The sequence below is a fragment of the Podarcis raffonei genome, chromosome 4 (assembly GCF_027172205.1).
Source record: "Podarcis raffonei isolate rPodRaf1 chromosome 4, rPodRaf1.pri, whole genome shotgun sequence".
In the NCBI taxonomy this organism is placed as follows: Eukaryota; Metazoa; Chordata; class Lepidosauria; order Squamata; family Lacertidae; genus Podarcis; species Podarcis raffonei.
This window is the reverse complement of record NC_070605.1, coordinates 30,799,659-30,825,984: the sequence shown is the minus strand read 5'-3', so window position 1 is coordinate 30,825,984 and position 26,326 is coordinate 30,799,659. Positions and strand designations below refer to the sequence as shown.

General features: G+C 48.0%; 1 protein-coding gene across 1 annotated transcript; it reads right to left on the bottom strand.

The window, feature by feature from the left end:
* Positions 1-269: 269 nt before the first annotated feature.
* On the bottom strand, positions 270-26,046 carry B4GALT4 (beta-1,4-galactosyltransferase 4). Its single transcript, XM_053386063.1, has 7 exons — positions 25,941-26,046; positions 21,463-21,932; positions 19,756-19,988; positions 15,966-16,153; positions 14,828-14,950; positions 1,507-1,611; positions 270-1,011 (listed from the first exon to the last, which is right to left on the bottom strand). Exons 2-7 carry the CDS (start codon positions 21,731-21,733, stop codon positions 870-872), a joined length of 1,062 nt encoding a protein of 353 aa, XP_053242038.1. The 5' UTR covers positions 21,734-21,932; positions 25,941-26,046; the 3' UTR covers positions 270-869.
* Between the last annotated feature and the right edge of the window lie 280 nt (positions 26,047-26,326).

Genomic DNA, 26,326 nt, shown 5'->3' with positions numbered 1-26,326 from the left:
TGCACCTAGAAGCTACACAACCACTTTTGTCATGCCCACACCCCCGGTAGTTGTTTCCAGACCATTTTACATGTGTGCATTATGCCTTTGAGGAACTGCATGGAGGAGCTTCAATATTTACTTCCACCACCTCTCACTCTGCATTCTCTTGCTGTCCTTAGGCAACGGCACCACAAACATTTTTACAAACCAGCTGCAGAATTAAATAAGGTTTCTCACGCACCCTTAAGCTGACAATGTAATTGGAAAGCTTCACCAAGACAATGGAATACTTTTCAATATGCTCCATATTTTATTGCGAGTTTTCAAATCTTCCCCCATTCTCCCTGTGGGTATTCTTAACACGATGGCATCAGATACCTTTACCTCAGGAGGTTATGATGAATGCTTGTTCAACTGGCTGAAGAAAAAGCCATTTCCAACAGGGCTATCCTATTTAAAAAAGAATTGCCCATTGGATGAAGAAGCCCTTTAACTTTGCACCTTGGGAAAAGCATGGCAGTATTGTCCTTATATCCTTGTTTCCACTTTAAAATGGTGGAGATTCAACAGCAGCTATCAAAACAGATAGCTTTCAGGCAGTGGAAGTCAATTCCCTCCAGAGGAAGGAATTAATATTTTTAATCAAATAAAAAACCATGATCATAGAGTTATTCAAGTTAACCGCAGACACCAACTGGCCAGTACTGTCCTGAAGTCCAGGAAGAAACATCTAACAAAGCTACTAGAGATCGGGTGCGGGGGAACCCTATTCTTCCCCCTGTAATGTACTTGATTCTGGGAAACCACCAACAAAAAGGTAGGTGCTTGCTCTCGGCCCTGGAAATTGTCTTCCATTATCCATACAGTTCATTAGGCACAAGAGACGGTTATGAAATCTTGGTCGGCGTGCCAAAGTCCACTGTGATGTTGGTGTACAAAGGGTTGTGTTCCACGGAGAGCAGCTGGTAAGAGCAGGAGTTTAGCCCGTCTGTTTTCCACACTTGAGATACCTGACGCAAGAGTTTCATTCTGAACAATTAAAAATAAAAATGGGTAGGGTGGGGTGGGGTGGAGAGAGAACAGAAAAGAGGGCATGAATTAAAATGTCATGAAGGTTCTGTTTTAGAGACAGGTACGCTATGTAAAACTTTGAAAGCAGATGAATCTTAAGTTCCAGTGGCCGAAGATGCAAACTGCAGTTTAAGAGGCAATACAGACCTGAGCAAGGACAACTTCTATATATGATATATTGTCAGGCTTGGTGTTTCACAATCCATTCCTATAAGTACCGTGCCCGCACTATGTTTAGACCAGGGGTAGTCAACGTTGTGCCCTGCAGATGTTGCAGGAGACAATGCCCATCGTCCCTGACCATTGGAAATGCTGGCTGGAGCTGTTGGAAATTTTAGTCCAAAACTTCTGGTGGGCACCATAATGGCCACCCTGGCTTAGACCACAAGTCACGTTTTCCCCCATTTCCCATCCACCTAGTTTTGCTACCATTATATGACCTCATTGACTCACCTCTGTCGATTTGCTTCGTTGCCTCTGTCTCTCGTGTGGAAGATCATCGTGTATTTGGCCACATGAGGAGATGGCCGGATAACCTTCATCTTCTGTATTTCAACTCTAAATGCAAATATAGCAATGATTTGCAAGCATGTCATGGAGATGGGGGGGGGATGAGGCTTGAGAATGATGATCAGAACCTCCCAACCTCCCCCAGCTAAAAACTATAAAACAATAGGCATCTGACTCACACCCCCTCTAGTGCATCAATGCGCTTCAACTTCAACTGAACTGACAGCCACACTGCATTTTTGTACAAGCTGTAATGGAAGACCCTTAACTGTTACCTCCGCTATTAAAAATGTGGGGCACCGTCTCAAATTTTCAGATATCTCTCAATGGGGTGGGGCAAACTTTGGGGCCTTTTAAATTCATTTAGCGCTTCCAATCTGGCTGTGCAAATAAGAGAATCAAGGCTAGCAAGTGCTAGTTCGCTTCTTGCTAATCCCATTTCCTTGTGGGTGAGCCAGGTTGTCCATCCGCTGATTTAAAAAACCATCATATTCAGTTAGAACCCCACTTCACCCAAAGGCATGTACTGAAAGAGATCATGGGGGAGGGGGAATGCAGCTTGCACCTGACCTTAGCTGTTGAGTATAGCAGATTAATTACATACTGTATCTTTAGCTGCCAGGTGAAAGGGTTTTTCTATATCCAGGCCGTTGGCTGATTAACATTCTATGGCCTTTAAAATGTCTTTGTGGGAGGTGGGCTCCTGACCCCTGGTGTAGACAATACTGAGCTAGACAGACCAGTGGCTTAATTCGGTATAACATAGCTTCCTAACTTCCTATAGTGCACGTGCCAAGCAGAGATACCCAGAGCTGTAAAACAACCAGTGAAAGAAAACCAATAATGATGGTATTACAGCTCAAGACTTCATTTGCTTAGGGATTCTAGGCAGTCACGTTGAAGGGACAAAATCCGCGGAAGGTTTTTTACAATTAGAAGCAGTTTGCTGAAGGACAAGGCCTAACTAATCACTAGTAACTAACAGACTCAAAAAACAGCACGTCAGTACAGCACTGAGCAAAAACAAGTTCTAAAAAAAAACCCCAAACAAAAAAACCCAAACCCTTTCCCACTCTGCTTTATAACCCGACTTCATTTTGTAAGAGTATAACAGAGGGAACTGCTGCCCTCTATTGGACTCATGGATGACAGCAGCACCAAGGACAGTCTTTTTGAGTATGGACGTTCTCTAGCCCAGTAGTTCCCAATTAGGGGTCCGGGGATCCCTGGGTGTCCAGGCGATACACACCCAGGGGATCCCTTGCCATGGACTCACTTATCTTGTTAATTGCACAGTAAAAGTCTTCCACGGGTCATCCAGCCTCTGCTCACGACCAGCACCTGCTTGCTGGCAGGGGAAAAACTTGTGAAAAAGTTTCTGGGTGGCAAGTGAACTGGGATTGGACAAAAACCTCTGATACAGTTTCTTCCAGGGGAAGAGAGAGTGCAAATGGCTTGCTCCATGGGGTAGATTCACATGCTTATCATTTAAAAAAATGTAAGTGATCCCTTCCCCTTGCTCTCTTCTTTTTAACTGAAAAAAAAAACTTCTATTTGCATTCAACGACTATCATGTTTTATGGTCTATCCCACTGCCTGTGGGTAGGGTTTTCTTGCCTTATGCATTTGGAATTCTTGTCTCATCTGGAATTCCAACAAGGGAAACAGCTAAGCCAGTGGCTTTCAACCAGTGTGCCGTGGCACCCTGGGGTGCCTTAAATGATGGTCAGGGGTGCCGCAGGGAGCACTGGCCTCCATCCCTCTTTCCTTCCCTCCCTCCTCTGATACCCTCTCACGTCTCTGCTGCCCAAAGGCTTTTTGTGGCAGCAGCCCTGGCTATAAGCTCCCCAGGTAAATGGTGCCTCTGGGGCTGGCCAGGGGGTGCTGGTTTCCAGGAGCTGAGGCAGCCTTGGAGTAAGCGAGTAAGCAAGCAAGCAAGCAAGCAAGCAAGCAGGTGAGGGAGCCCAGCCAGCCAGTCCACCAAGCCCTTGCTTGGGAATGGACAGACAAGTGGGAGGCTGGGCAGGCAGGTAGGCGCTGCATTTTCTTGTGCTTGCTGTGTGCAATGCCTGCCAAGAAGAGGGGAGAAGAGGGAACACTTTACAAGGAAGGGTGAGGGGCTGACGGCTCTTCGGGGGAAGGGTGACTTAACTAGGCTTCTGAGGCTCAGAGAATGTTTTCCCAAAGGGGAGTCACAGAAAGAATGTAGTTGGTCAAGGGAGCCGTGGACTCAAATAGGTTGAAAACCTCTGAGCTAAGCAATTTGCCACTATGGTTAGCACAACAGCTCACCCTCTGATGATTTAGTTTAGTGCTAGGGCTGGGCGATACTTCCTTTTCAACATTGTGATATATCTGCAGCTAAATACCAGTATATGTTGACATATCGCCATGACTGGAATTGATCTCGGCTGCTTCTTCCCACCTTTGGAAAGGAAGAAACAGCCAAGATACATGGCCCAGTCCTACACAGTGAGCGAGTCCCGATGCCTCTCAGGCTCATATGTGAGTCAAGGAGCATTGGGGCTTTGCTGAACTGCTTAGCAGGGGTGGTGGAAGAGGCCTCCCGCCCCCCAACTGAATGAGCCAGCGGTGGGCTGGAGGCTCCGTTAACCGCGTGGCTGAAGGGAGCGGCAACCATGTACCCCTCAGCTAAGAAGTGGAGAGAGGAACAAGCTGTATCGCGCCTCTCCAATGCAGCTTGTTTCTCCCTCTGCCGGTGTGAGGGCAGAGTGGGATACTGCCTTCACTCAGCTGTATATCACTGGTGAAACCACTGCTGCTCCTGAGTCCCTCTGCTACCAGCACCAGCTGGAGGGAGCCAAGGGAGGTGGTGGTTTTGCTTGCAATAAAATGAAGCCACCATCACAGTCTGCCCCTCACCCAGGCCTATTTAGTGCAAAAGGCAGCCTGCGTGGATGTTGTTTCCATGTTTTCTGTGGGAAGCTATGTGGCTACATTTGTGGGTGGAAGGAAACAGATGTACGGCAGAATCCTAATAAATTAAGAAGTTGGTTGTTCCTATTAAGCAAAGAGCAAGAATAAAAACCTCACTCAAAATAAGTACTGTATTTAACTAATTAATCTGTTTAAGCCAGGGATGAAACTTGGGCACAGGAGGACTAAATAATAATAAATTATTATTATCACTACTACTGCTACTACTACCAACATTACAAAATTCCAGCTGTTTTCTATTTAGTCTTCACCAATACTGTATCAAGCCTTCACCTATGTCTAGAAGGTGCAAGATCCTTCAGTTAGCAGAACCATATGCTGCAAAGTTTTGCTAAGGTGTACCATCTCTGATTACAAGTAAGGAATGGCACGTTTGAATACTCTCTCATATAAAAAAGCCTTCTGCAAATAGAACACTTGCACGTTAGGGACACAATTGCTTTTTTATTTTATTCAGTTGTAGTGGAGCAATGGAGACAAGTTTTTCCTACTGTCTGGGGATAGGCAATTTGTGGCAATATCACAAATTTTAGGGTCTGTTTTTAGTATACCTACAATCCTTTGCTTACTAGGGGCTAACCCACATTTTCTTCAAAAAATTGCTTTGCACAGGTAACCACCATAGAGGTATTTTTTTTTCAAAAGTAGGGGGTCCATGGCTTTGGCTTTTAAAAAATAGGGGATCCTCAGTAATCAGCTATCTGGGAACCACTGCTCTAGCCACAAACTGCAAATTACATGCAAGAATACACAGGGATCCCCCAACCAAGGAAAAACAGTTTTCTGATGAGGAGATTAGGAGCACAGAAGCCTGCCCACCACATTTCCCCAGCAACTTCTTGTTCCCCCAGCTGATTTTTTTCCCTTTGCAGAATTCTAGACAAGACTTTATCTCCATTTACGAAATTCAAGTAGGACCCTGCAGGAGGCGCAGCAGGGATTGGGAGTGGAGAGGAGGAAGCACAATTGCACACACCACTTCCATGTTCCTTGGCTTCTCCTCTCAACTCTGTTTTTCCTTAGGAGGGGGAGGAGAAGCCACCAGGAGCTGGCATAACATGTAGTTCTGCCCATGGTGAGCCCCACCCAGAATGCACAGCTGCTACTCAGACCACGCAATTGCAGATGTTGCTGCATGTTGGTCCTACTCCATGTCCACCAGAGCTCTGGGGGACTAGAAATTGCTGCCAGCACTGGATTTCAGCTCCTCCAGGCTTTGATGTACTCATCTCAGGGGAAGGGTATAAGTACCAGGGACCGTACGCTGGCAGCGACAATTTATCTAGACTCTGGAATAAGATGGTCTGCAGATCATCATAAAAAAATTAAGAGCCGCTCCTTTAGGCTATTTCATCTTGGAACCATAAAATAAGTAGCTGATGTTGACTGATAGTGCTGGACATGTGCAGCATCCGTGCACTTATTGATAAAACCTTCACTGGCAAATAAACAGACCTCAATGAAGGGTATAGGGAGAAAGAGAAGCCAGAGATATGGAGAGACCCCGGATCAAATTACCAGTTGACATGGTTGAAAACTCCTTTTTTAAACAGTTGGTTCACAAGATGCAAGGATACTTATGGTTTTCGAGAAAGAAGAAACTAAATGCCTTCCTACAGGACCCAGCTGATAAATAAAAGGAGCCAAAGTTGACTTCTGGAAAAAATAACGCTATCAGTGACATATTTTCAAAATTTCAGCAGCATTACTAATGTAATAAGGCACATGCTGCACCATGAAGATGGTCGGGGAAATAAAGTGCCACCATGTTAATTAAATTAATTGTGTCTGATGAAGTGGACTCTGGTTGTTTGTTTAAAGAGGCTTATGCCATAATAAATTTGCTAGTTTTTAAGGTGCAACAAGACTCGTTGCTGTATTTCCTGCAAGAGATAAACACAGCTGGGACTGGAAATTGCTGCCATCTACAGAAAAAGACTGCCTCTCAATCCCAGCCCGTCCCTTTTTAGCATTCAGTCAGGAGGAACAATGCTTCTATCTTTCCTTTTTATCAGCTTGCAGTATTTATTTTCTTGTAAATGGCAGTTCTGTTGACATTCAGAGAGGAAGGTAAACAGAAAGGACAAGTTCTCTGAGGCAGCAATAAACAGATCCTGTAACCACAAGCCAATCAAACTGTCAACGCAGCTGGCAAGCAAGACTCCCCAACAACAGCAAGAAGAGCCAGCAGTTCAGAAATGCTGACTTATGAGAAATTTGATTATGATACACATCTTACAGGAGACTTAATGTTTTAATATTACCATGATTACTGTTTTCTTTTTAATTCCACACACTGCACATTTCTGTGGCTTCAATGTGTTAGAAATTGCTTTTTCTAGCAACAGCAGCAGGAACATAGCATAACAGATATGCTAGACATTTGTACCTCTCTCAGTGCAAAGCTATCAATGTCCAGAAGTTTCTCAAATTTCTACACGGGAAGTTAAAAATTTGAAATGCAGTGGTACCTTGGTTGTCAAACTTAACCCGTTCCGGGAGTCCATTCGACTCCCGGAACGGTCCAAAAACCAAGGGGCGGCTTCCGATTGGCTGCAGGAGCTTCCTGCACTCAATCGGAAGCCGCAGAAGCCATGTCAGACATTTGGCTTCCGAAAAATGTTCTCAAACCAGAACACTCACTTCCGGGTTTGTGGCGTTCCGGAGCTGATTTGTTCAACAACAAAGGCTTTGACTACCAAGGTAGCACTGTACTCTTAAAATACCTACACAGTTTGCCGCTTATAGTGAGCACAAGAAAACAAACTTATGGTTGGAGCTAATGGTGGTTTGTTTTCTGGGGGGGGGGGTTCCCCTCAAGTCACACTTTGTCCTTAGTTGCTGTGATGCACCTGCTTTTCAAGGGCAATAATGCAGTTTGTTGCAGGTGTGTCTTGCCAGCTGGAAATCAATTGTGGTAGCAACCTAGATGTTTCTTAGATGGTGCTTTGGTGTTCGAAGCAAAAGTGCATTACGAGCCCTCCCCCCATCTCATTTTGAATGCTGTGCCCATTTTACAGTCCTCCTTCCAATATTTCTTTGGTGGGTGGTCCTCACCAATTTTAGTACTTAAGCATATACATGTGTCAGGGAATCAGGAGCAGGAGCACTGGGGAGAGAGGATTGGGAGAGCGAAGGGGAAGAATCTGAGGGCAGCGTAGGGGAGTATGACAGTGGCCCGAGAGATTCCATGAGCTTCTCCAGCGAATCAGAAGATTCCCAGAAGGGGGCGCCGATGGTCAGGGCAAGGGGGGTCCCAGGGGGGACGCACCAGAAACAAGGAGCCAGAGGGGAACCCCAGAGCAGCAGTGGAGGATCGGGACCAGTTTCCCCACCAGAGCATAGTGGGGGGGAGGAGTCACATGTGTCAGGGCCAGCGTCTCCTCCAGAGAGGGAGTCAGGGCTGACCACGCCTCCATCGGAGAGTGGGGGAACGGAAGGGAGGTCAGTTGCAGCTAGCCCCCCCGAAGGGGGAAGCAGTGGCAGCAGCAGTGAAACGGTCAGGAGGAAAGCTGCTGGCTGGGCGCGCGCGCCAAGTTCAAATGTGCAGGCGCGCGGAACAGCAGGAGACCCGGATGGGGAACCAGCTCCTAAAGCCCGCCGGAGGGAGGGAGAAGGCTCAGGGGAATCAGCGGGAGAAGAGGCTAGAAAGGGCGGAACCCCGGCGGGCAGGCGGACCCAGAGGAGGAAGGAGCAGCGGAGAAGGTGGAGCAAGGCTAGGATCTTAAATTGGTGTCAGGGGGGAGGAGACTCAGACGGAGCATCAGTGGTCTGACACTTTAGACGTGGGGCTGCGCGCTGCGGCTCTGGAAGTGAAACTGAACTTCAATAAAGACTTTTATACTTAACAACGAAGCAGCGTTGGTCCTTTGTGAGCTGGGACCTAGGGTAGCCCTGACAGTATGCTCCGTCTCCTATAAAAACCTCGCAGCGTGAGTTGGTGCAGCGAGGGGCAAGACTTGGTGTTTTGCGAGCTCACGAAGATAGGCAAAGATGACTACAGAGAGCCAGGTGAAAGAACTGCAAGAAGCAGTCATGACGCTTTACGCAGAAGTAGCAGCATCCAGGAAAAGAGAAGAAGAAGCAGTAGCGCTCTGCCGGGATCTGCAGGCCAGGTGGGACCGTTGGGGGAAAGAGGGGCTGCCAGGACCCAAACCGGAGGGAGTTGGCCTCGGGAAGAGGGGGGGCAGCCTAGTAGCCCACTTTGATGGGAACCTGCAGCAATACCCTAACTTCAGAGCTGACGTGGTTTACGCGCTCAATTTGCTTCGGAAAGACTTTAGAGATGAGGAAGAGAAGGTGGGCTTCATAATCACTCATTTGCATGGGGAAGCAAAAGCGTGGCTGCGGAATTTGTGGCGCGAAAAAGACCCCGCCCTCAAAGATTCCGATGCATTTATCAAAGCTATGGACGCTTGCTTTAAATCTACGGTAGATGTAGATATTGCTCGGAGGGAAATGCATGGACTACAGCAAGGGAAAGCGACGGTGAGGCAATATCACTCGCGCTTTTTTGCCTTACTGAACGTGCTGGGCTGGGAGAAGGACTCTATTGCTGTCAGAGACCTGTTCTGGGAGGGGCTAAGTGGAGAGGTGAAAGATGAGCTGGCAAGAGGGGAACGACCCCAAAGTACCCAAGAAGTTGCCCAAAGAGCGTTGGCGATTGGTGTGCGCCTGGAAGGACGCCCTTGGAGCAGGGAGGAAGGACGTAAGGCAAGCACCCCAGCCAGGACAACCCCTTTCTTTCCCAGAGAGGCGGGGCGGGCGCTGTCCATGCCTCCTTTGGGAAGGGGAGAAGAGCCGATGGAGATTGGTGGTGCCAGGGCTCAGACTGCCAGCAGAGCCCAAACACCGGGAGCAGTCAAGGGGAAGGCTCCTAGAGGGACCAGGAAGTGTTACATCTGCGACAGTGCACAGCACATGGCCAAAGAGTGTCCCCAGAGGCTCCAGAAGCACACTGCAGCCTCAGCAACAGTAAAGGGAACAGGTGAGCAGCCGAAACAGCTGCAGGGGGAAGAAGAAGCCTGGTTGGAAACAGAGCCACTGGGGCCCAACCAGGCAAGTCAGTGAAGCAGTCCCCAGAGATTTTACAGCCCACAGACCCCCTCCCACCCAAACCAGTGGTGCAACTCACCGCATCGCTCCAGTTGCCCAATGGGCACACCATGCAAGTACCAATAACCATTGACTCTGGGAGCAACGCAGACTTTATTGGAGTGGACTTTATCAAGCAACATCGCATAGCACTCATGCCAGCCACGATGCCCCTAAACGTCGTCACGGTCGATGGCAGGAAGCTACTGGGAGGAGAGGTGGTACAGCAAACACCACCGATGGTGATGCAAATTGGAAACCACCGCGAAGTCATCAGCTTCAACGTCACCCACCTGTCGGACACGCCCATAGTGTTGGGTATGAGTTGGCTGGATAGGCACAGCCCGGCATTAGCATGGTACCAGCGGCAGTTGACCTTCTGCTCCTCCTACTGCGCAGAACACTGCATCCAGACCCGCCAGGAGGAGGAGGGGCAAGAGGATGAACCGCAGCTACACCTAGGCATGGTGCAAGCGGTACCCAACAAGTACAAGGAGTTTTTGGAGGTCTTCTGCGAGAGGGAAGCGGATAAGCTGCCTCCCCACAGGCCTTACGACTGCAAGATTGACCTCCTGCCGGGAGCGACGCTGCCGACTGGGAAGCTGTATTCCATGTCTGAAGATGAACTGCAAGAACTCAGGGAGTTCATAGATCACAACTTGAAGCGGGGGTTCATCCAAGAATCTAAAGCAGTGGGGGGCAGTCCCGTGTTTTTCGTGAAGAAGAAGGACACGCCCCAACGGAGACTCATAGTTGATTATAGGACCATAAATTCCAAAACAAAGCCCGCAGCATTCCCCATGCCCAAGATCGACGACCTGCTCGCGACGGTGAGGAAGGGACGGATCTTCACCAAGTTGGATCTACGAGGGGCGTACAACCTTATACGCATGCGGGAGGGCGATGAGTGGAAGACAGCCATGTTTACACCTTTAGGCACCTATGAATATCGCGTAATGCCTTTTGGTCTGCAAAATGGCTCCCATACCTTCCAAGCTTTCATGCATCACGTGTTAGCGGGACTCCTCTACAAGAAGTGCGTCTGCTTCCTGGACGACATCCTGATCTTCTCGGAATCGCAGGAGGCTCACGAGAGCGACGTCAAGGAGGTCCTGCAGAGGCTACGGGAACACAGACTTTACGCCAAATTAGAGAAGTGCCAGTTCGACGTGACGGAGGTGGATTTTCTGGGCTACAAGCTGTCCGACAAGGGACTCGCCATGGACAGCGCCAAGGTCCGCGCAGTGTTGGACTGGAAGAGCCCGCGCAATCGGAAGGAGGTCCAGAGGTTCGTCGGCTTCGCCAACTTTTATCGCAAGTTCATCAAAGGGTTCGCGAAGGAGACGGCGGCCATCACGGACACCCTCAGCTCCAAGAAGAAGAAGTTCACCTGGACGGACCAGGCGGAGCAGTCCTTTCGGAGACTCAAGCGTCTCTTCGCGTCCGAAGAACAGCTGCTACATGTAAACCCCAGCAGACCAATGAGGGTTGAGACGGACGCCTCAGACAGAGCGGTGGGGGCCGTCCTGTTGCAGCAAGATCCGCAAGGGGAATGGAGGCCGTGCGCATTCTACTCCAGGAAACTCAGCAAGGCGGAACAGAACTACACCATCTGGGACAGGGAGTTGCTGGCCATTCATGCAGCTTTCAAGGCGTGGCGGCACTTCCTCGTTGGAGCCAGACACACAGTGCAAGTCCGCACGGACCATAAGAACCTGGAGTACTGGCGCACGGCGCGGTTCCTGAACCAGAGACACATCCGCTGGGCGGAGTTCTTTGCGGATTTCGATTTCCGGATAGAATACATCCCGGGAGACAACAACGTCATGGCGGATGCACTATCCAGGAAGCCGCAGTATCTCGAGGAAGCGGCGCCGGCCAAGCACATTTTCGCACCGAAAGCGTGGGCGTGCGCTTCAGCTGCCGTGGACCTGGACGCGGTGCGTCGAGCGCTGCAGACGGATTCGTTCGCACAATCCAAGATGGAGGAGGTGCAAAAAGGCACAGCGAAGGACGACGAGTTCCAGATACGAGACGGACTGCTCATCCGCAAAGGGGCTCTCTACGTGCCCGGAGACGACCTCCGCGCGAAAGTCTTGCAGCAGCTACACGACGCGCCCAGCGCTGGGCACTTCGGCAAGGACAAAACGGCGGAATTAGTAACCAGAGACTTTTGGTGGCCCAAGGTGAGGGGAGAAGTCGCGGATTACGTCTCCAGGTGTGACACCTGCCAAAGGGCCAAGCCAGTACACAGGAAGCCGGCGGGTCTACTAGAACCCCTACAGACGCCGCTCGAACCGTGGGAGAGAGTGGCCCTGGACTTTGTCACAGATCTGCCCAGCTCGCGAGGCAAAACAGCGGTGCTCGTGGTCGTAGACATGTTCACCAAGATGGCGCACTTTATTCCGTGCGCGAAGGTGGCCACAGCGGAACAGACCGCCAAGCTGTTCATAGACCACGTGTTCAAAGCTCACGGCTTGCCGCGGTCCATCCTGTCCGACCGGGGTCGCCAATTCGTCTCGAGCTTCTGGCAGAAGCTGCTGGGCATCCTGAACGTCAAGATCAACTTAGCGTCGGCATGACACCCGCAGACCAACGGACAAGCGGAGAGGGTCAACGCCATCATGCAGCAGTACCTGCGATGCTACGCCAATCAACAACCCTCGACCTGGGTGGACTACCTACCGCTGGCCGAGTTTGCCTACAACAACACGAAGCACGGGTCTATGGGAGTGACACCGTTCTTCGCCAATAATGGGCGGCATCCCAGAACTTTCCCGGGGTTAGAGACGAAGGGGGAGGGGGAGCCAAGGGGAGCAGAGCACTTAGCAGCAGAGTTACAGGAGGTCCACGAGCAACTCCGAAGGCAATTGGAACTGGCGAAACACGCCTACAAAATGCAGGCAGACAAGCACAGGAGGGTCGGGGAGGACATCCAGGTGGGGGACTGGGTCTGGTTAGCAGCCCAGGCAGTGCCGGCCAGGACGCTAGCTAAGAGGAAGCTCAAGCACAAGCAGCTGGGACCTTACCAGGTCGCGGCACAAATCAATCCAGTGGCCTTCCGGTTGACACTCCCGGAGGGCTCCAGAATGCACCCAGTCTTTCATAGGTCAGTGCTCACACCCTACAGGGAACCCCACAGGTTTCAGGCGACAGGGAACGCGCCAGACACACTTAGTGAATCTCCGAAGAGGGAGGGGTCACGGAGGGCGACGCCACTCAACGAGGTCACGGAGATTTTGGACTCGAGGTGGGGGGAAGAGGGGGTGGAATACCTCCTCGCCAGGGAAGGTACCCCAGCCAGTGCCAACAGGTGGGTACCGTGCTATGCTGTGGAGGAGCACTATCTTAAAGACGAGTTCCATGCACTCTTCCCACACAGACCTATGCCGGCAGAGTTTTTCGACGACTGGCTCTTCACACCCACACTGTCAGCCAGTACGTTCCAGGGTTTTTCATCAGCTGAAGAGATGACGCCGGACACTAGCTCCTCGGAGGGGTCTCTCTCGGGGTTTGCCACAGACCGCTCCTATTGGTGGGACACTCAACCAGAGGTGGGGTGGCACAGGGAGCTGCTGCGGGGACCTTTGCAAGCAGTCTCACCAGAGGTACCCGGGGGAGGGGAGGACATGGACGTGTTGGGGGAGGATCCTGGATTCGAGCACATCAGCAGAGAGATGGAAGCAGAGGAAATCGACGTCGACGAGCCCGTTGCGGTTGGGCCGGATCCAGTGGACCGGCTACACACCAGGGGGGAAGAATGGTATCCCGCACTCACACCCACAGGACTGGAGCACCCGGAACCCACACCCGAAGAGGGGGAGGGGGGAAGGGGGGGCTTCGAGGGGGGATGGATGTCAGGGAATCAGGAGCAGGAGCACTGGGGAGAGAGGATTGGGAGAGCGAAGGGGAAGAATCTGAGGGCAGCGTAGGGGAGTATGACAGTGGCCCGAGAGATTCCATGAGCTTCTCCAGCGAATCAGAAGATTCCCAGAAGGGGGCGCCGATGGTCAGGGCAAGGGGGGTCCCAGGGGGGACGCACCAGAAACAAGGAGCCAGAGGGGAACCCCAGAGCAGCAGTGGAGGATCGGGACCAGTTTCCCCACCAGAGCATAGTGGGGGGGAGGAGTCACATGTGTCAGGGCCAGCGTCTCCTCCAGAGAGGGAGTCAGGGCTGACCACGCCTCCATCGGAGAGTGGGGGAACGGAAGGGAGGTCAGTTGCAGCTAGCCCCCCCGAAGGGGGAAGCAGTGGCAGCAGCAGTGAAACGGTCAGGAGGAAAGCTGCTGGCTGGGTGCGCGCGCCAAGTTCAAATGTGCAGGCGCGCGGAACAGCAGGAGACCCGGATGGGGAACCAGCTCCTAAAGCCCGCCGGAGGGAGGGAGAAGGCTCAGGGGAATCAGCGGGAGAAGAGGCTAGAAAGGGCGGAACCCCGGCGGGCAGGCAGACCCAGAGGAGGAAGGAGCAGCGGAGAAGGTGGAGCAAGGCTAGGATCTTAAATTGGTGTCAGGGGGGAGGAGACTCAGACGGAGCATCAGTGGTCTGACACTTTAGACGTGGGGCTGCGCGCTGCGGCTCTGGAAGTGAAACTGAACTTCAATAAAGACTTTTATACTTAACAACGAAGCAGCGTTGGTCCTTTGTGAGCTGGGACCTAGGGTAGCCCTGACAACATGTAATAAAGAGAAAGCAGGATTCTTTCCCGCTGCCCACGTTAGGAAAGGCCTTAAATAATAGCTAGGTAAAGGAGGTCAATTTAAAAGATAGGGGCATACGAACCTGCCATATGCCATTGGCTCATCTAGCTCAGAATTGTTTACACTGACTGGCAGTGGCTGTCCAGGGTTTCAGGCAGGAGTTGTTCCCAGCCCTACCTGGAGACTGAACCTGGGTCCTTCTGCATGCAAAACCGATGCTCTATCACTGAGCTACAACCCTTCCAGCAAGCAGACAGTTTCTGGTCACTAGTCAACCAGTAACTCCCTGTAATGATCTCATCTAAGTGCAGTCAATTCAAACTAGTGTCTGTACTCCTGTCTAGATTTCATATCCCTATTTAGGCTATTTATATTGCACAAGCTTCTCATTTCCAATTCACCCATAGCACTTCTCTTCCCCTTCTGCATTCATTTTAAGCAACGTATGAGTCATATCCAAGGAGCTCCAATCACCCACAGTCTACGCCACCCACTTTGCTTAGGTGTGCAATTACCTGATGCGGAGGTCATCATCCTCTGCTCCCCAGCCCCAGTAGTTGTTAGAAAATCCATTCACCTTGGAAAATTGCTCTCTTGTTAGAGCAGTTACACCCCCAAAGTATCCTTGGTAACGTAACCTAGGAACACATAAGAAGTGGTGGAGAAAAGTCTTTTCAGAAAGCGGCATAAACCCAAACATAGCCTTTATTAAAAACTATTTTATAGCCAGAAAAAAGTTCAGTTACCCATCTGTTGAAGCAAAAAATTTAATAATGAAGTGTGTGTAGAGATATGCTCTCAGGGGCCTTGCCATGTCCTGAGCAACCAGTGTTAGCTCACCTATGGCATGAAATCTGACTCAAAGACATTTCATTCTGTGAAATGGGAAAAGCCCTACAGATATAAAATACAATGGACAGGACAACTGGTATATATGTATTATGTATATATGTACACAGCCTTACCCATCCTTGAAGATGGGTAAGGCTGTGTACATATATACATAAAAGGCACTCCACATCTTTCTCCCAGGCTGGCAACACGCAGCCCTAAGGCGAATTTTATGTAGCTGTTGGTCTAATTTCTGAAGCCCTCTGCCAGCATTCAGTTCATACCACCTGTAAGAATAACTCATCCATCCACCAGCAGCCTACTGCGGAGGAAAAGAGAAGTGGCACAGAAAGAGAATGGGGTAGTTCCACCCACACTTTGATCTGGCCCCACCTGCTTCTGGCTTCATGTTCGCTCACAGATGACATGCGGTCCCTTACAGATTACACTCAAGAGAGAGCAGAGTTGCCCACCCCCCTGCGTAGAAAAACATGCAGAGGAAAAAGTGAGTCATGCCAGGTCTCTCTCACCTTCCCAGAAACTGCATCCACCTTCTCCCAAGGCAAGCTTTTTTCTCATGGGGACCAAGATGGGTTGCAGTGTGTGTGTGTGTGTGTGTGTGTGTGTGTGTGTGTGTGCGTGCGCGCACACACACGCACACATACACATAGGATGGGTGGCTAGGGTGCCTGCTTCAATTCTGCTTGCAAAATTCAAGCAATGGTTATCACCCGTTGTTAGTGTCCCTACTTGTATCACTATGAAAGGGCATGCAAATCAACACTTCTTCAGAAGATGCAAGTTCTCTCTCCTAGCTCCTACCTGTAGCCTGTGCTGTTTCTACCCACTACCAAGTGCTTTGGCTGACTGCCACACATGTAAATGTTGAAGTCATTCTCTGGTACCAAGTCCACATCATGGAATATGAAACAATCCCAGTTCTCTTCCTTCAGGGCCTCCAAGTATCCCACATTCAGCAGTTTTGCTCTGTTAAACTTGGCACTGCCAGCCTGCAAACAAGAAAAGGAAGCAATTTACGTCAGACCTGTTAAAACTAAGTAAACTTCCTATCAGGATGCTCTCCTGATCACACGTTTACAGTATCCTTTCCTGGCTCACAGAAACTGTACCATAAAAGCAGGTGTGGGGCTGAGAGAAAAGGTAATGGAAATATTATAAATGAATAAAAACATGTGTGTGTTTTGAACCCAATCCAGCTCTAGCTGCAAACAACTCGTCTTGCATGTACAGTGTCTCTCATCCCATCAGCAGCCACCCTTCCTGGCTGCCTGTAAAGGAGAACACAGGGCAGCAAAGGTGCCCTCCATTAACTTGGCTAAGACCAGCTACCGTTTGGCTGCTCCCCTCCTAGAACTGCCTCAATCAGTAGCTATTCCATCTGAACTATTGCTAAGACCACTGGCTGCTTAATCTATTCAAATGCCATGTGGTTGTTTTTACCTAGGTTTTGGGCTAAATTGGAAATTTTATTTTTTGTTCTTGTAGTTTTACAGTGGTGCCTCGCAAGACGAAAAGAATCCGTTCCGCGAGTCTCTTCGTCTTGCGGTTTTTTCGTCTTGCGAAGCAAGCCCATTAGCGGATTAGCGCCTTAGCGGGCTTAGCAGATCAGCTGATAAGCGGCTTAGCTGATAAGCGGCTTAGCGGATCAGCTGATAAGCGGCTTAGCGATCAGCTGTTAAGCGGCTTAGCGGATCAGCTGTTAAGCGGTTTAGCGGCTTAGCGGATCAGCTGATAAGCGGCTTAGCAGCTTGGGGAAAGGGGGGGGAGGGAAAAAACTCTGCAGGAACTCGCAAGACATTTTCGTCTTGCGAAGCAAGCCCATAGGAAATTCGTTTTGCGAAGCACCTCCAAAACGGAAAACCCTTTCGTCTAGCGGGTTTTCCGTCTTGCGAGGCATTCGTCTTGCGAGGCACCACTGTACTTGTTTACCTTATAACAGAATTGTTAAGTTGCTGGGAAAGATCTCCACAACTCATGGTCATTGATTACAACAGAGGTATGATAATTTAAACATTTGGCATTCAGTTTGCAACTAAAGTTTTAAAATACATGGGTATGGACTCCTTTCATAAGTCCCACTGTGTTCAATGGGGCTTATTCTCTAGTAAGAATAATTAGGATTGCAGCCTCAAACTTATATTTTGCATTCTAAAGTTCACTAGCATTGGCTATATTTCATTCACTCTACAATAAAAGAAGATTTTAAATTGAATATTAATTTCCTTTCTGTGTAACTGAGACAATATTGTTTTGCCCCCACTTATTCTTCTGCAAAAGGGATGCGGGTGGCACTGTGGGTTATACCACAGAGCCTAGGACTTGTTGATCAGAAGGTCGGCGGTTTGAATCCCTGTGACTGGGTGAGCTCCCATTGTTCGGTCCCTGCTCCTGCCAACCTAGCAGTTCGAAAGCACGTCAAAGTGCAAGTAGATAAATAGGTACCGCTCTGGCGGGAAGGTAAATGACGTTTCCGTGCGCTGCTCTGGTTCGCCAGAAGCGGCTTAGTGATGCTGGCCACATGACCCGGAAGCTGTACGCCGGCTCCCTCGCCCAATAAAGCGAGATGAGCGCCGCAACCCCAGAGTCAGTCACAACTGGACCTAATGGTCAGGGGTCCCTTTACCTTTACTATTCTACAAACATATATATAAAATACATATTTTCCTTCTCTCTTTTAAAATTGAGAGAAACTCCTTCAACAACCTAAAGCCTGTTATAATGGCAAGGATGTGTATACTTTCTTATGGAGAACAGAGACACTCACAAAAGCATTCAGAACTCTTCCGGAATAGCATTCACCAGGCAAACAGGAAATGAATAAAAGATGAAAAGCCTTCTTAAAAGGAAAAAAAAAAACCTCCTCTTTTCTCTTTCATACAGAGCTGGTTTTATAAAAACCAAGTATTGACAAATGAATATTAATGCCATACTATTAGCTTCTTTTGTTTTAAATTAGACTGAGACTGCCAAGATGAAGCAAGTTGTCACTTCAGCACTGAACTTGAGATTCCAGGCAGCTTCAGGCAAAAAGCAGGTGCTGCGAAAGGACAGGTGGTCCACCAGCTCAGTATGGTCTCCAACAGGGGAAAGGAATCTTTGAACTCAAGAGCCACATTTGTTCCTGGGCAGCCTTCCAAGGGCCAGGTGTCAGTAGGGGCAGGGCCAAAGGCAAAACATAATGCCTCAGTAAAAACGAAATAAAAAGCTGGGACAGACCTGGGTAGAGGTCTGAGGTGAGGGTCATAGAGAGAGGCCTGGAGGGCCACATTTGTCCCCCAGGCCAGAGGTTCCCCAATCCAGGCCTACAATAACTTGGAAGCAGCTCTTCACAGCTTCAGACAAGGGTCTTCCTTAGGCCTACATGGAGATGCCAGGATCGCTGTGTAGAAATTAGTGGAAAGTCAGCCCTTAAGAAAGAAGTTCCAGCCAAGTGTACAACACTTGCAACATACTTCAGTGTTCTGCCAGGAAAGCATATCTAAAAATTTAGCCCACATCGCCTGATTAGATGACGAATACATGTGCAAATATTACTTCTGAGCAGAAGACTGGTGCAGTTTAAGGAATGGAACTCTCATCCCCGAGCCCCAATAATTTGTATTATTCCAGGAGATTTGGAAATGGTTATCACATTCCTCATTTAGGTTCCCACTAAGCCAGATTGTAATTGTGTACAAAAGAGCATCAAACCAACGTCAATTTGATCTACTTAAGAGTATTACATCCATCATGAAACTCAAGGTGGTGGACATGGGATTCCCAAGCCTCCTACCCAAGCCCTGACCAGACCCAAACCTGCTTTGCTATAGCGATGTGGCTGCATTATACCCCCTCTCACCCAGTCTTGATCCATGTAGCTTACAAACCTAGGAACAGGAGCAGCCAATAAAATGATGGATAGGTAAAGCAGCTCTGGAGGGCAAGAGACCCAGATGTACCATCTCCAGTTTCCACTTTTTTTAAAATAAAAAATTGACTCGAAAACGTATTATATATTAATAGGAGACAGACTTATGAAACATGAAGCGTGAGCCAAGAATGTGTGTCTCTATTGCTATAAATGCTGCCACGTTTTGTGCTCAAGGGAAGATGAAGGCTAAAGAACATTTTATTCTTTACAAAAACCACCACCTCTAAAGCAGTGAGTGCAAGGGAACTTCACCAAGCATAGCCAAAGGAAGTCAGGCACACACGAAAACGCGAGCCAAGCCCCAGGACACAAACAGGCAATTATTTGAGCAAGACACATTTCTCAAGCCTGGCAGCTTTGAGAACAATGCTCTACCAACAGTGCATAAAGTTAATTTGCCACCCGCTCCGCTTAATTCATCTGATCTGCTTTAAGCTCTTGCAGCAGAAGACGAAACTCATCAGCACCGGTGCACATGGGGACTCCTAACCGCTGGTAACACACTGATATGGATTTGTATCAGGACTGGGGGAAACGATGTGGAATGTGCCTGAAGCAGTGTTCTGATCCCAAATTGCACAAAAAGACACAACAGTCAAAAGACTTCTAGACACAACCACAGGGCAGGAAGGTTTGGATTCACCCCTCGTCTCTAGCTGCAGATGTTTTGTATGGACCCACCTGGTGGATGATATAAATGCCATAGTCCAGCTGCTGCCGCTGCAGAAATGGGTGAAGGTGCTCCAGCAGGTACAACAGGTGCTTCTCTCGGTTGCGATGTGGAATCAATATTGCGACACGTTGCTGAGCTAAGCAGCCTTCTGGGCGATGGCGTCCCTTTGACACTCGAGGATTCTCTTTCTGCACCTCCTCCAGCGTGAGAGATGCCTTAAAGAAAAGCTTGCTAGGGCCTCCTATGGGAAAAGGCATGACTTCAGTCTCAACTTCGTAAACTATAAACACAGCTGCTGTAAGTCGTAAGAGCAAATTAACTTAAATGCTTAGGAATCTGCGAAGCCATTTCGGAGACTGAGGAGCTTTATTTGATGCTTTGTTTTTTAAACTTGGAATTATACACTAAAATCTTTTGTAAGCAGCTAGATTTGGCCACCAAGCCACTCTTTAAGTTACCTAAGGGGAAAGGGGAGGATGATTGGGGGCGGGCAAGCAATATTCTTCCTCAGTGTGGTCAGCTGTCAATTAGGCCTTCCATCCAGAGGTTCCCGGGGGCTCCTACCTTTGACTCTGTACCATAATCCTAAGAGCAGGCTAGAAACATAACCCCAAAACTGGGAACTAGTAACTGCAAACCATAAAGGGAACTCTGCAAAAATTGTAAAGCAGTGGAAGGTAAGACGACCACAAGTTCATCATCCCTGTTATCAAGGTCAGACTCATACATTATTGGTGTGGTACAGGAATAGCTTTTCCACTTGGTCCAGCAATATCTGAATAGTGGAATTATGTGGGGTGCCTCGATTATGGAGGAGATGCTCACATTAGCACTGTTGGCTGCCATCTCACAAGTTTCAGCACAGAAATGGAAATTTCTCAAAGGATCTCCATGGAATTATAATATTTGTTGGCATAGGATTCAGCCACAGAACTGTGACATATGAATCATGTTTTTGAATAGTACTAGAAGATATGTCAGACGGAGAAATGTAACGCCAAGAGGAAAACAGAATGCTGATTTTCACAAGCTACAAGTGTTTTCTCATCTATGTGCAAATGACAAATTCTCCTTAAGACAGGGATAGGAACTGGATCTGGACAGCAGGCTGGATCCCTATCTCCGCCACCTACTGTGGGCCAAATGTGAAAGGTGGGAGGGACTGCCCACCTGTCAGTCACCTGACATCACAATGACACCAGTTGACCTGTTTTCATCCCATGAGGCCTGCAAGCCCTGACAATCAGCTGATCATTGGTGTTTGCAGAGAGCCCTGCACAGCTCTTTGAAGCCCTGACAATCTGTTGATAGTTGGGGCTTCAAAGCCTAATGGACAGCTCCCTGCTAGCTCCACCAATCACCTGATCATTGGTGGCTTGCAAGAACCACACAGAGCACTATACGCAGGGCTCTGCAGACGCAATCTCCTTTTTGGCACAGCTGCAACTTTACCTGCCTCACTCCCAACACCTTGTATAACACTGGGGTATGGCAGGTGGATATGGCTTGGTCAAATCAGCCTTGCAGGTCCAATGGGGAGGCCTGGCAGGCCTGATTAGGCACACAAGCCTGAAGTCTCCCCCCCCCCGATGCCTTAAGGATTTTTTTTTGGGGGGGGGGAAGGGAATCCTCCCCTCTTTGACTTCTTAGCTAAAGCCCCAAAATCCATGAAGTCTTGCTTTAAGACTGAGATTGGAAAACATGGATCAACTTACGCAGATACGGAGACAGAGAGGGACACGGGGGCCTCATTATGGGCAGTTTCACAGTAGGCATCGTGCTCTTGTCTGGATTTTCCGTTCGCTCCTCTGTGATAGTGGTTGGTTTTCGGAAACTCCCCACGATGCTTTTTGCTCTTGGAGTTTCGTGTACGGCATCCACTAAGTAAGTGGAAGTGGCCCAGCCCACCAATAAGACACACAAGGTGAACAGAATGAGCAGCTTGAGCTTGTAGGAGACGTGAAGGCTGGCATAGCTCAAGCCCATGGCCTTGCCTGGTTTATACGCTGCTCCCTCGACACTGTCCTTGACGTCTCCTTGTCACAGTGCACTTTGAGGAGAGCAGGAAAGTCAAGACGAAACAAGGAGTTCTGTGATGCCGCATTCTGACAAGTCTCCTCTGACTTTTGAACTCATGTCTTTCTAGCTGAATGATAAGCGGAAGGCAGGCATTACAAGAGTCGACCTGTTCAGAGAGACGAAAAGGTCATTCTATGCCATCACCCCTCCAACCTTTAAACAGAAGCACTGTGCAAAGGCTGTGAAACCAAAATACACAGGCTGTGGGAAAGTGGGGTTTTCTTCTTCCCTCTGTAATAAAACAAGCTCCAAAACTGTAAGCTTCATACACAGATAAAATCTTAATTTCCCAAGTGTTAAGGAAGCAGTTTGAAGAAACCATAGCTCAGTGACAGAGCGTATTTTTGCATGCAGAAGATCCCTGGCAAGAGAGGATGAATGCCCAGACCATGTGAATTTATAAACTTTTTTTATTTTGTATGATGTCCAACTTCGTTGCAAACCTGTGTATTCCTTGCTGCGTTTGTGTACAAACTTTGTATTCCCTTCTATTTTATGTTGACTGTATTTGGAAGTAATCCTATACATTTAAAAGCCAAAATGTTTTAGTCATGCATGTATAACTGCTGGGCGGGGCGGGATAGGGCACTTGAATAATAAAGATGTTTTCAGTCAATTCTGAAAATAACATTGTTTTATTTGACTTTGTAAAAGTAACAATACTGTTTAAAAAAAAAAAGAATAGAGTAGGAAAGACCCCTCTACCTAACAGCCTGGACAGCTGCTAGATAGACAACTAGGGTAGGTGGAGAGTCACCTGGTATAAGGAAGCTTCCTGTGTTCCTATATTCTGTGGGGCAAGAGGGCATGTGGGCTGCATGAGTGGAGATTTTGGATTATGCCTCCAATGAGTACAGAGTCTATTTAGTTGAGAACAGATGTTATAGCAACCAATTACTATAAATGCTGCTCAAGAAACATATGAATTACCTAAGAACCTGGAATCATAGAATTGCAGAGTTGGAAGGGACCACAAGGATCATCTAATTCAACCTCCTCCAATGCAGGCATCTCTTTGCCTGACGTGGTCACAAGTTACAAGCTGTTCAATAAATGTATGAACTCCCCTTTTCTTGGTTGATTCAAAAAAAGCACTCTGGGTCAGGTAGAGTTTACAGCAGTCTTCCCTATCTTGGTGCCCTCCAGATATTTTGGTCTATTGGTTCCATCACAGCTAATGTTCAGGAACGATGGGAGTTGTAGTACATAAAAACAGGAGATATAGTCCTGTGATGGGCAACTTTTTTTTGTTTGGGGAGGGGAAGTAGCAGGTAAACCAACTTGTAATCATTTTGGTGAAAGGTGGCATACTATGATTTAAAATAAATAGTTGTCAGGTGGACAGTTTTCTTGCTGGGGATCCAGCTCAGGGGGAACAAGTTATCTCAGCTTGAAAAAGAAAAGATGAAAGAGTGCTTATTGGCTGAACACCTGCGGCACAAAACTCCCTCACATCTCCCCGGAGTAGTTTTTAAGCCTAAATAGAAAAATTGGGCACAATATGATTGCACGTTTAAACAATCATACGTAGGAAAGGGAAGGTAAAGGGAAGCCAGACTCATCCCATGGAACCAAAACACATGCGGACTCCTATTTGCATATACATTTGAAAGCAGCCTTAAAAATCCCACCACCACTTCTCCTCATCAGTCATATCATCCTAAGATGACAGGGTAGCAGTAGAATAGGGCAAGTCACCAATGGTTCCTCCCCCTGCAAGTACATTATTAACAAACAGTAGGAGAAATGCAATACAGATGGGTAAAAAATAAGCTCATTAAATGCTAACCACACACACACACACACACACACAATCTGCAAGTTCAAGCATGGCATTTCAGTCTCAGCTCAGCAAACAGCTACGCAAAAAGGAAGTAGGGAGGCTGAAGCATGTACTCTGAATATATGATCTGATGGCTAGTAGATAGGCAAGGTACGTGATTTTGAGGAATGCAACTTTGCAAGGCTATGTGCCAAGCATCTGATGCAGGAAAAATAGGGGGACAAATACACTGAGGTTAAAAAGTGCAATATCAACCAAGCAGATATTTTTAAAAAGTTGTAGAAAGTGATTAAATATGCAACAGGGATAGAAAAATTAAAAAACACAAGAATTAAGCCGTTGCATGGACAGTTTCTCACATGCAGTATCTTGTTTCCACTTGTTTAAGTTACTAGTTTGTGGCAAGCTCTAAAATCGGCAAACTAAAATATGCACCTGCCCTCTAAGCAAATAATGCTTTGCAACAAACCTGCAACTAACTAAGCAGGTGGAATATACAAGGGAAGATGACAGAAAAGGGCTTATTTCCATACCACCAACCCATGAGAGGTGTAGTTTCAGGGTTCACTAGGTTTTGTAATTTTTTTCTTGTAATTGTATGTTTTTGTTTAAGCATTTTTTATGTATTTTTAAACTGTTGTAACCCACCATGATACCTTAGGGTGAAGGGCAGATAATAAATAATAATGTTAATACACGTTCAAAATAAGCAATATGGCGAAAAGGCACTGTGATCGTGAGACCTCAGGACATGGTGTAGCTATAATGCAAGTATAGGATATATTATCTGAAGGTGTTTTGTTGTTTTCCAGTATTAACTATGGACTGCAGCTTTGGCAGTAATGCTCATTTATTTATTCACAATTATATATAGCAATGGTGTCTTTGTGTATTGAGAAATGGCTGCAAATAGGAGACTGCAAGGTTCTGTATTGGCTTGGTGTGGACATACGCCATTGAATGAAAATGGCCTGTGTTTTTCTCCCCAATAACTAATGGCCCATTTTAAGCATTTGAAAACCACAGACACAAAGACACTGCATAAATAAATGTATAAAGCGGGAGAGGGGAACAGTTTTTCAGTCCAGGGGCTGCATACTCTTGCAGGCAACCTTCTGGATACCATATGTCAGAGCTGGGTGGTAAAAAAGGGGATGAGGCAACAGATGTGACTCTCAGATTTGTACAGAAGGCTAAATTCCAGCAAAAGAAAAATTCAGAGCTTTCTACGTGCACACACACATCCACCCAGGCACTCAAGGGGAGAGCAGGGCAGGGCCAGTGAGGGTGCAGCCTGGGGAAAGTCCCAAGGGCCAGACAAAGAAGCACCCAAGCCTTGGGTTCCCCACTTCTGTATTAGGATATCCCATACAGAAAGACATGTGGTGCAAGCACGAAATAAGACACAGTGGAACCTCGTGTTACGGACGGGATCCGTTCCAAAGGCCCGTCCATAACACGGAACTGACAAAAGCATGAAGTGCCACATCTGCGCACGGCGCGATTTAGCGCTTCTGTGCAAGCGGCAAAACCCGGAAGTAACCCATTCCAGTACTTCTGGGTTGCCGTGGGACACAACACAAAAACAAGTAACCTGAAGTGGACGCAACATGAGGTATGATTGTACTGACTGGGCCATGCTGTTTTTATTGCAATTATCTGTATGTGGTTTTTTAATTATTCCACCCCCACCCCCCTTTCAGATGTTCTTATTTTAATCTGTAAGCTGCCTTAAGTCCCTGTAAAGGGAAAAGATGATGTAATAATTATAACAGAGCATTTACTTTGCATGCAGAAGGTCTTAGGTTTAATCCCCAGCATCTCCAGGTAGGACTGGAGAGAAGCTGCCAGTCAGTTCACTAGGGAGCTAGATGGACTAAGAGTCTGACTTAGTATAAAACAGCTTCCTATGCTCCCAAAGGAAATTTTAGAAGAACATCAGAAAAGGCTGGAAAGCACAGACTAAGTTCATTTGCATTCCTTACACTTGCAGGCAGATACACTTCTACCTAAAAAAAAAACCCTGAAGGCAAGGTCAGCTGAAAATACCGACAAGAGATAACCTGAAACTGAAAGAACTAAGACCTGAGTTCAATGAATGCTTTTAAATTCACCCCTTTCCCGACTTTCATCATTTCTAATATGGCTTCAGCTGTCCTTCTTGCTCTCTACGCTGAAAATCCTTCCACTGGAGTAAACGTGATCAAGCTCGCATTTAGCCTGGTCCATTCAGCCTGCAACAGAGACTCGAGTCAAAGATGCAACTCATCCACTCGCTCCCATTTCCTTCCTGCTGTTTGAGCCAAGAGAAAGCGAGCCCCTTAGACTTACTTGATCCTGCCACCGCTGCTCCTCTTCCTGCTGCGGTGAAGCTGTTTTGTCCTTATCGCAGCTACGAGGGCTCCAGTGCCAAGTGGCAGGGCACTTTTCAGACCTGAAACCCCACACCATAAAGGAACCTCTGTTGCCTCTCAGGGATTCAGGAGGAGTCTGCTCAAAACTGCAGGAGCCACTGAAAGAAAAGTCAACAGTTTCAGCCTTCCCCTATTAGAAAGCCACTCCCTCACCCCTTCCGAGACATTTAATTCCTCCCACCACTTCTCTTTTCTTTCTAGCAAGATGTGAAAAGAAGCCACATCAGGGAAATTCTGGAGAGCTGGAGCAGGGAAACACTCACAGATGCCTGTGCAAAAGTGGCCTGACAAAATCGGTTGCCA

Coding starts and splice junctions, on each gene's coding strand:
- B4GALT4 (XM_053386063.1), bottom strand. CDS start 21,733: ATGGGCTTGAGCTATGCCAGCCTTCACGTCTCCTACAAGCTCAAGCTG. Junction 19,989..21,462: donor CTCTCTGTCTCCGTATCTGC/GTAAGTTGATCC, acceptor CTTTTCCCATAG/GAGGCCCTAGCAAGCTTTTC. Junction 16,154..19,755: donor GCATTTATATCATCCACCAG/GTGGGTCCATAC, acceptor TCTTGTTTGCAG/GCTGGCAGTGCCAAGTTTAA.